Source organism: Oncorhynchus keta, chromosome 1 (genome assembly GCF_023373465.1).
Source record: "Oncorhynchus keta strain PuntledgeMale-10-30-2019 chromosome 1, Oket_V2, whole genome shotgun sequence".
NCBI lineage: Eukaryota > Metazoa > Chordata > Actinopteri > Salmoniformes > Salmonidae > Oncorhynchus > Oncorhynchus keta.
In genome coordinates, this window is record NC_068421.1 from 31,172,281 (window position 1) to 31,182,477 (window position 10,197).

A 10,197-nucleotide genomic window follows, 5' to 3' on the forward strand; every position below is an offset into this window, starting at 1 on the left:
ACAGCGATGGAACTCTGAGTGATCCAGTTTGTCCTGAAACCAGGGGTAGTAGATACAGCTCCTACAGCGATGGAACTCTGAGTGATCCAGTTTGTCCTGAAACCAGGGGTAGTAGATACAGCTCCTACAGCGACGGAACCATTCATTTATTTCTCCAGACAAAGAGGCTCCATTGCAAAACTCATCTGGGACAAACTTTGTTAGCTTGATGGCTAACGTTAGCAGCTTAGCCTAGTGATGACAGACAAGCCAAAGGGCACAGATCGGAGCATGCATTTTTTTGTTTTAATTTGTATAGTTGTTTCACACATGGCAGTTACAGTGTCGATTACTATTTGGTAAGGCGATTTCAACATTATCCTATTGTTGTATGATATACATACATACAGTACATATTGTACAGAACCATCATGTACATATTGTAATTCATAAAATGGTATACTCAATATTGTAAAGTAAGTTAATGTCAGACTCCACTGTTAACTTCAGTACATTAAGCTAGTTTCCAAATTCCTCATTCATTAGTAGTCAAACTACATACTCGATTGTGAGAGGAGATAGAGCAGCACAGTCATTCGCATCTGAAGTTAGGAATGCATTATCATCACATTCTCATATAGGTTAGCTCCATCGTCCACACTGGCCACCACTCCGTCATTGGCGATGACTTCACTCAGACTAACAGCGTTGGTTACAATTCCAGCTGGCCCGACTGTTAGATATCCACTGTCAGTCTCAGTTTGCATCCCAGGGTCACCATTCTCTCCCCTCACCGCTGACCTTTCACCCATGACTTCTAACCCAGCGACCTCTGGCACACTTTTCAAAATGGAGGACAGGGGCCTCGTAGGCATAATGGTGGCATTGGCACCCTCTAGTGGGGTGTGAGTGTTAGTGCCATCGTCAGTGTTTCCCATGACAGCAGGCGAGCTGTGGTGGGCGTGCTGTTTCCTCCTACTGGGTTTCCTCATAGGTACACCTTCCCCTACAGGACCCTCCACCCCCAAGGGTGGGTGACCCCCCTGCTCCCACACACTGGCCCTGGCCCCTAGCTTCCTCCTGGGTGGCTTCGTGATCCCCTCCGCCCCCGGGATCTTACCCTTGGACCTAGTTCCCCCCTCCTGGTCTTTATGTCTCTGGAGGCTGCCTAGCCTGCGTAGCATGGCCTGTACCGGGCCCTCCGAGCTGGGGAGCTCTAGTTTAGACAGGGGCCTCCCCACCCCCGCCTTACCCACTGTCACGTACACTGTGGTCACCTTGTCCATCCCTTTATCGATCTCTGCCTGCTGGCCCTTAGATGTGGACCCTGGTGCTTGCCCACCCTTTCTGTTAACAGCAGCGTTGGATATGGTGCGTCTTCTTCCTACCAATGCTCCCGGCACCTGCAGTGTAGACATGGCTTGGGACGGGGTGGCCGTGTACCTGTCCACATCGGGGTCCCCTGCTTCACCACTGGATCCTGGTTCTTCCAATGGTCCAGTCCCACCTCCACATCCATCCACACCCCCCTCACCTGTCTCCATCTCTTCCCCCTCTGAGGCCTTCCCTCCATGGGCCTGGAGGGCTGACAGCATCAGCACCCCCCAGGGGGACTTAGGTTTGGTGCGGGGGGCCCCGGGAGTCAGGTCCTGGGCAGAGCCTCGGCGCTCCTTGGGGCTGAACCTGGGATGAGGTGAGATTGAACTTTATTAATCCCAAAGAAGAAATTAATTTGACAAACTCTCAACATTAAAGACAATCACAAGACAATTGCGATAACTGTAACTTTGCAGAGACAAGTTAAAAAGGGAATTGAAGTGCAGCGTAGTGTCGCATGGTGTGTGTAGCGTCCAATGTCCTCATCATGATGACTGCGACCGGTGTTACCTGGTGCCTTCGGCGAAGGAGACGGAGGGGCGTTTGGACTTGGCGTTGCTGGAGGTGCGGGGGATGCCAAAGGGGAGGGACATGTCTTCTGCACTAACGCTGAAGGCAGAGGGGTCGGGGAACATGTTACACTTAGAACTCATCTCATGCTGGAACTCCTGGAACTCACCGCCCGCCACTGCAGGGATGTCTGAGGGAGGTAGTTGGGTAAAGGGAGGGACAAGGAGAGAGAAAATAGGGAGTCAACAAAGCACAAAGGGTTGAACACAGACACACACACACACACACTGATTACCTTCTCTGGGGGGGACACAGTAGAGAGCCTCTCCGGTCTCCTCATCACTGTCGAAGGAGGATCCGTCCGTCACCCAGCCTGAGGAGGGAGGCTCTATGAAACTGTGGTTGAATGTCAGCTCAGGGTCGTGGTGGGACACTGGAGAGAGAAGTGCTTATTATAATTATTGTCATAATATTGTAATAAGTATAGCATGCACACCTCTCATGTTTCCAAGTGCATGGAGAAAAACCTTGAGAGCATCCAACAAGTACTGGAGTTTTTTCCTTACATACAGTACCAGTCAAAAGTTTGGACACACCTACTCATTTAAGGGTTTTTCTTTATTTTTTTAAACTATTTTCTAAATTGTAGAATAATAGTGAAGACATTCAACTATGAAATAACACATATGGAATCATGTAGTAACCAAAAACTGTTAAACAACTATATTTTAGATTCGTCAAAGTAGTGTGAGAGTTCAGTAACCAGCCGGAGGAAGACGACACGACAGCACCCTCCACAGGGGATAGGTACTCAGTGTAAAGCCAATTAGTACACACCTGGGCCCACTAATTGCTTTGTGTCTTCCTCGACTTTGGCGATGTCATCTACAAAATGGCTTCCAACACTCTACTCAGCAAACTGGATGCAGTCTATCACAGTGCCATCCGTTTTGTCACTAAAGCACCTTATACCACCCACCACTGCGACTTGTATGCTCTAGTCGGCTGGCCCTCACTACATATTCGTCGCCAGACCCACTGGCTCCAGGTCATTTACAAGTCCATGCTAGGTAAAGCTCCGCCTTATCTCAGTTCACTGGTCACGATGGCAACACCCATCCGTAGCACGCGCTCCAGCAGGTGTATCTCACTGATCATCCCTAAAGCCAACACCTCATTTGGCCGCCTTTCGTTCCAGTACTCTGCTGCCTGTGACTGGAACGAATTGCAAAATCGCTGAAGTTGGAGACTTTTATCTCCCTCACCAACTTCAAACATCAGCTATCCGAGCAGCTAACCGATCGCTGCAGCTGTACATAGTCTATAGGTAAATAGCTCACCCTTTTTCACCTACCTCATTCCCATACTGTTTTTATACTGTTTTTATTTATTTACTTTTCTGCTCTTTTGCACACCAATATCTCTACCTGTACATGCCCATCTGATCATTTATCACTCCAGTGTTAATCTGCAAAATTGTATTATTCGCCTACCTCCTCATGCCTTTTGCACACATTGTATATAGACTGCCCATTTTTTTCTACTGTGTTATTGACTTGCTAATTGTTTACTCCATGTGTAACTCTGTGTTGTCTGTTCACACTGCTATGCTTTATCTTGGCCAGGTCGCAGTTGCAAATGAGAACTTGTTCTCAACTAGCCTACCTGGTTAAATAAAGGTGAAATAAAAAAATAAAAAATAAATATAGGTGTGCCAGGAGAGGCGCTGGGGGAGGATTGTGAGGAGAAACCTGTGGGGACGTCAGATTTTCCTACCTCAGAGAAAGCTTTGTTTACTGGGGCACCTTGTCTCTCTGTTAACCAAGGCAGGCTTTAGGTAGAGAGAAGCGTTCCTCCGGTAACTATGCTGTGTAGAAGAGAAAGCTTTGTTTACTGGGACACCTTGTCTCTCTGTTAACCAAGGCAGGCTTTAGGTAGAGAGAAGCGTTCCTCCGGTAACTATGCTGTGTAGAAGAGAAAGCTTTGTTTACTGGGACACCTTGTCTCTCTGTTAACCAAGGCAGGCTTTAGGTAGAGAGAAGCATTCCTCCGGTAACTATGCTGTGTAGAAGAGAGAGCTTTGTTTACTGGGGCACCTTGTCTCTCTGTTAACCAAGGCAGGCTTTAGGTAGAGAGAAGCGTTCCTCCGGTAACTATGCTGTGTAGACGATAGTCTAAAGACAGGTGTAGCCGTCTGTTGTTTTGCTTTCCCTTTTGGCCACGGCCTTTTGGTCAATTGTTTAGTTTCTGTTTATTTGTTTTGTTACGCTGGTGACAGCGTTGGACGTTACCCTGTACTGAAATAATTTTGTTGGGCGAAAGAACCTGTTTAGTAAACAATCACAAGAAAATGAATCACAACCACTGCCTCTGGTCTGTTCATGTTTTACCTCCCGCCTGTGTTAGGGTGTTTTGGACAAGCTGATCCATTCACAGTAGCCACCCTTTGCCTTAATGACAGCTTTGCACACTCTTGGCATTCTCTCAACCAGCTTCACCTGGAATGCTTTTACAACAGTCTCGAAGGCTTTCCCACATATGCTGAGCACTTGTTGGCTGCTTTTCCTTCAATGTGCGGTCCAACTCATCCCAAACCATTGGGTTGAGGTCAGGTGATTGTGGAGGCCAGGTCATCTGATGCATCCTTCTTGGTCAAATAGCCCTTACACAGCCTGGAGGTGTGTTGGGTCATTGTCCTGTTGAAAAACAAATGATAGCACCACTATCAAGCACAAAACAGATGGGATGGCGTATCGCTGCAGAATGCTGTTGTAGCCATGCTGGTTAAGTGTGCCTTGAATTCTAAATAAATCACTGACATTGTCACCAGCAAAGGACCGGTGGGAACAACACATGCGGAGATCATCTGTTCACCTACTCTGCATCTCACAAAGACACAGCGGTTGGAACCAAAAATCTCAAATTTGGACTCATCAGCCCAAAGGACAGATTTCCACTGGTCTAATGTCCATTGCTGTTGTTTCTTGGCCCAAGCAAGTCTCTTCTTATTGGTGTCCTTTAGTTTCTTTGCAGCAATTCAATCATGAAGGCCTGATTCACACAGTCTCCTCTGAACAGCTGATGTTGAGATGTGTCTGTTACTTGAACTCTGTGAAGCATTTATTTGGACTGCAATTTCTGAGGCTGGTAACTCTAATAAACTTATCCTCTGCAGCAGAGGTAACTCTGTGTCTTCCTTTTCTGTGGCAATCCTCACGAGAGCCAGTTTCATCAGAGCACTTGGTTTTTGTGACCGCTCTTGAATACATTTTCTGGATTGACTGACCTTTGTCTTAAGGTAATGACGGAATGTAATTTCTCTTTGCTTATTTGAGCTGTTCTTGCCATAATATGGACTTGATCTTTTACAAAATAGGGCTATCTTCTGTATACCACCCCTACCTTGTCACAACACAACTGATTGCCTCAAATGCATTAAGAAGAAAATAAAATGAACTTTTAACAAGACACACCTGTTAATTGAAATGCATTCCAGGTGATTACCTCATGAAGCTAGTTGAGAGAATGCCAAGAGTGTGCAAAGCTGTCATCAAGGCAAAGGGTGGCTACTTTTAAGAATTTCAAATGTAAAATGTATAACACTTTATTGGTTTAGTACATGATTCCATATAAAGAAAAGTGTTATACATTTTACATTTGAAATTCTTAAAAGTAGCCACCCTTTGCCTTGATGACAGCTTAGTTTTGATGTCTTTGTCTACAATGTAGAAAATAGTACAAATGAAGAAACACCCTTGAATGAGTAGGTGTGTCCAAACTTTGAATGGTACCATACATACAGACATATATGATATCTAGTGTGATATTGGACTGACCTGTGACTCTGGGTAGCCCAGAGGACCAGACAGAGATACAGGGTACAGCAGAGCTCACGTTGGCCAGGACATTATACACATGATACTTCATACGGACAGAGGTACCACCATCACCCACTGCTACCCTGTAGGACCAGAGCAAGGTCAGAGGAACACACACACACATGCCTTTGCCATCAGAATCATACACACACACACACCTGTCTTTGCTGTCAGTAGGTCCTCCACAGCAGCAGCAGCAGCAGACCAGACCCAGCAGCACCAAGAACAGAGGGACCAGGAGACCAGCGATCAGAGCCCTGTGACCACCTAACACCACACACACACACTCACACATAAACAAATGTGATTCAACCTCACATATTCCTTCTTGAGGGGAAAAAATATTTTAATCCATAGACCCATCTACTTTTACTTATCAGTAACTACACATTAATAACCAACTGGAGCTGTATCCAATAGGAGGAGTGCATACTGTATGGACACGCCCCCGTTTCTGGGTGACAGGCGGTGCCCTCTCCACAGTCACAGGCAGAGGAACAGTTAAAGCCATACAGCTGGTCTGGACAGGTGATATTACAACTGGGGACACAACAGAGAGAAAGCTGTTAGTGACAGCCAGATACAAAATCACCTAACGTGACATTGAGATACACAAACAGCAAGATGTCAACATTTTATTTGAACCATTGTTCACATCAGTGATTACTTCAAGGAAGGGAGAAAGGAAAGATGCATTTTAAGAGAATTCGAACAGAACCTGTCTGCTTTCTCCATACTCTCACCTCTGTCCCTGGAACCCGGGCTCACAGACACAACTTCCTGTCACGTGATCACAGTGGCCATGGAAACAGGGGCTGCACAGGAAGCGGCAGGCGTCCCCGAATGTTCTGTTAAAGCATGGCTTGCCACATCTGCAGACAAACAGAGTGGCCCAGGTAACAGACGGACAACAAAACTGTCAGCAATTGAAGAAAACGCTGAACCTCTTCGGTATCATTGACACTGTCATGTCTGGGAATTACTGTAAAAGGTCTCAGATACATTTCACTGGTAGTTAGTCATCAAACACACACACACCTGGGTCCGGTCCATCCTGGATCACATCGTGAACAGGCCCCCGTCCTGGGGTTGCATGGTTCACCGTTCCTGCAGCGTGGGCAGGCCTCATGGCAGTCGTTTCCATGGTAACCCCGCTTGCACGGCTGGTCACAGCGTGTGCCGTTCCACCCAGGCTCACAGGCCGTACAGACACCGTCAACCACAGAGCACGACTGGCCTCGTTTACAGTGGCCACAGCTACACAGGAGAGAAGGAGAGAGAGACATCCATGGAACAGTCCAACTGAATACATACTGTAGCCATTTCAGGATAGACACAGGTACAAACCTACATAAAGTGCTCAGAAGTCTCCCGAACCATCATTCATCCATATTGATCAACAGCACAATGACAAGGCAGTACCATCCCAATCATGTAATCCAAAGCACCACTGCAATATCCATATACACTGGCTTACCTCAGTGTACACCCGCTGCCATACTCCCCAGGTCCACATGGCTCATTACAGACGGCTCCCTTGTACCCAGGCTGACATAAACACTCCCCGCTGACGGCACGACACTCACTGTGATTCAGGTCACAGTTACAGCGGCGATCACACGACGGACCCCACCACCCGTTCTGGCACTCGCACACCCCCGTCTTCTGTTGGCACGACGATTTGTAGCAGCTACAGCGAAGGCTGCACTTCTGACCCCAGTACCCTGAGGCACACTGACACCTGCCAACCAACGTTTTTTAAGAAAACATATATTTCTATTGTGTTTTAGCAATTGTGTTGAAAAATATGGTGTGTGACACCGCCCTTTTAATTTGTAAATTGCAGGCTAAATTGCATCAAGAAGTTCATCTCTAAGCTAACTAATGCCTCCCACTGTAAATAAACTCATTCTCTCTCACCTGCCGGTCAGTGGGTCGCAGGTGGAGGTGCCTGGGTAGCACTGGCACTGCTTGGTACAGGTGGGCGTCCACCAGCCCTCATCGCAGGTGCAGTTGCCGTGCACAGGGTGACAGTGCCCGTGGCGGCCACATCTGCAGGCGTTCTGGCAGAGTGGCCCCCAGCGGTTGGGGAGGCATGTGCACTCGCCCGTGATCGGGTCACAGCGCCCGTGAGGGTGGCACTTGCACATCTCACGGCAGTCCGGTGCCCAGAACTCTGGAGGGCAGCCTGTAGAGGGAGACAGGTTGTAATACTTCAGTAGTACTCTGGAGGGCAGCCCGAAGAGGGAGACAGGTTGTAATACTTCAGTAGTACTCTGGAGGGCAGCCTGTAGAGGGAGACAGGTTGTAATACTTCAGTAGTACTCTGGAGGGCAGCCTGTAGAGGGAGACAGGTTGTAATACTTCAGTAGTACTCTGGAGGGCAGCCCGAAGAGGGAGACAGGTTGTAATACTTCAGTAGTACTCTGGAGGGCAGCCTGAAGAGGGAGACAGGTTGTAATACTTCAGTAGTACTCTGGAGGGCAGCCCGAAGAGGGAGACAGGTTGTAATACTTCAGTAGTACTCTGGAGGGCAGAGGGCAGCCTGTACTCTGGAGGGCAGAAGGGAGACAGGTTGTAATACTTCAGTAGTACTCTGGAGGGCAGCCTGTAGAGGGAGACAGGTTGTAATACTTCAGTAGTACTCTGGAGGGCAGCCCGAAGAGGGAGACAGGTTGTAATACTTCAGTAGTACTCTGGAGGGCAGCCCGAAGAGGGAGACAGGTTGTAATACTTCAGTAGTACTCTGGAGGGCAGCCCGAAGAGGGAGACAGGTTGTAATACTTCAGTAGTACTCTGGAGGGCAGCCCGAAGAGGGAGACAGGTTGTAATACTTCAGTAGTACTCTGGAGGGCAGCCCGAAGAGGGAGACAGGTTGTAATACTTCAGTAGTACTCTGAGGGCAGCCCGAAGAGGGAGACAGGTTGGGCAGCAGCCTGTAGAGGGAGAAGATACTTCAGGAGACAGGTTGTAATACTTCAGTAGTACTCTGGAGGGCAGCCTGTAGAGGGAGACAGGCTGTAATACTTCAGTAGTACTCTGGAGACGAAGAGGGAGACAGGTTGTAATACTTCAGTAGTACTCTGAAGAGGGCAGGTTGTAATACTTCAGTAGTACCTGGAGGGCAGAAGAGGGAGACAGGTTGTAATACTTCAGTAGTACTCTGAAGAGGAGACAGTAATACTTCAGTAGTACTCTGGAGGGCAGCCCGAAGAGGGAGACAGGCTGTAATATTTCAGTAGTTTGCACTTAATTACAATGTTCTTGCCCTTTTATTCCTGCAATGTAAAGTGCTACCAAAGTTACGATATTAACTCTTGTTGTGTTAAAAATATATATTTTTAGTGACATAGCCTATGTAACTTAAATGTCAGAGTTGGTTTAATTTACGTGTCTTGCAGTGGGCTCCATAGTAGCCAGGGCGACAGCGACAGACGCCCGGGTATACACACACCTCATCCTGCTGGCAGGCCTGCTCACCATCACACACAGCTGGAGTCATAAACAACAGACACAGTGCTGAATTATACAATAGTACCTAAACAAGATGAAAAACCTGTTCTTGTGTGCCCTGGATGGTTCTACACAATTTACTGTCTACTGGTACTCACGTATAGTACACTCCTCTCCCTGTTGCCTCCATCCAGTACAACAGACAAGAGTGGAGGGATCCCTGTTTGAGAAGGGTAAACAAAATACATACCATAAAGCATAGTAGGAAGTTTCCTTATGGGTCACATTTCTTTTGACTGTTTTTTTTCACGAAATAATGGAAGATTACAATTATTAAGTTTCTGAGAATGTTTCATAAAATAAGAATATACTGCTTGATGGAAAAGGCAGAAAATGAAAGCGAGAGAGAAAAATAAGGTGTGAGAGTGGAATGTAATCATCACCTGAGGTCCTGGCAGACATTTCTCTCTGAGGGAGCCAGTCTCTGAGGGGAGGAGAGGGAACAGCAGAGCAGTAATCCTAGACCCGTCAGAAACAGGCCCATGTCCACCCCACAACCAGGTCCGTACCAGTCCACAAAAGGTCTCAGACCGTCCAAATCACGCCTGTCCCTGTCCCAAAACCAGAATCCTATCCCGGAAAAATCACTTTCTCCGTTTCTCCTCTTTCTCTCACTATTCTCTTCCCAAGTCCAGAAGAGGACAATGGAAATTGAAAGCACTCTCCTCTCTTTCTCGATTCTTTCTCTCTCTCTCCCTATGTCTTTCTCCCAAGTCACTCTCTCTCTTTACCTTTCTTTTCCCCCAGCCCAGCTCTGTGGTCTTGGAAGTCAGTCTCTCTTTTTTTCCTCTCCCTCTCTCCGTCTTTCTGCCCAGCCTAGCTCTCGTCAATCATTAGTCTTGTAGTTGTAGGCCCAGTAATGCCTGACTGAGCTGTCCAAACCCGTATGTTTCCTCTCCCTCTTTCCTGGGGAAGTTAGAACCACTTCCTCCCATTCAAT

At 47.4% G+C, this 10,197-nt stretch overlaps 1 protein-coding gene and 1 long non-coding RNA gene across 6 annotated transcripts; one reads left to right on the forward strand and one right to left on the reverse strand.

Moving 5' to 3' along the window:
• Positions 1-265: 265 nt before the first annotated feature.
• Positions 266-10,120, reverse strand: scarf1 (scavenger receptor class F, member 1). Of its 2 annotated transcripts, none has more exons than XM_052521453.1 (13): positions 9,641-10,120; positions 9,356-9,417; positions 9,135-9,236; positions 7,665-8,032; positions 7,222-7,485; positions 6,783-7,001; positions 6,488-6,616; positions 6,178-6,284; positions 5,903-6,011; positions 5,703-5,827; positions 2,162-2,299; positions 1,867-2,056; positions 266-1,662 (listed from the first exon to the last, which is right to left on the reverse strand). In XM_052521453.1, the coding sequence occupies exons 1-13, from the start codon at positions 9,657-9,659 to the stop codon at positions 588-590; spliced, it is 2,907 nt and encodes a 968-aa protein (XP_052377413.1). In that variant the 5' UTR covers positions 9,660-10,120; the 3' UTR covers positions 266-587. The 2 variants fall into 2 exon arrangements, with proteins under 2 accessions (XP_052377413.1, XP_035615217.1); XM_035759324.2 differs by having other exon boundaries at positions 7,665-7,932; positions 9,641-10,119.
• On the forward strand, positions 8,020-9,143 carry LOC127930783 (uncharacterized). 4 transcript variants are annotated; one of them, XR_008139507.1, is made up of 4 exons: positions 8,020-8,148; positions 8,199-8,248; positions 8,369-8,568; positions 8,969-9,143. It is a non-coding gene; the product is annotated as an uncharacterized LOC127930783 (long non-coding RNA). The 4 variants fall into 4 exon arrangements; XR_008139509.1 differs by lacking the exon at positions 8,199-8,248 and having other exon boundaries at positions 8,369-8,618; XR_008139497.1 differs by lacking the exon at positions 8,199-8,248.
• Positions 10,121-10,197: the final 77 nt, after the last annotated feature.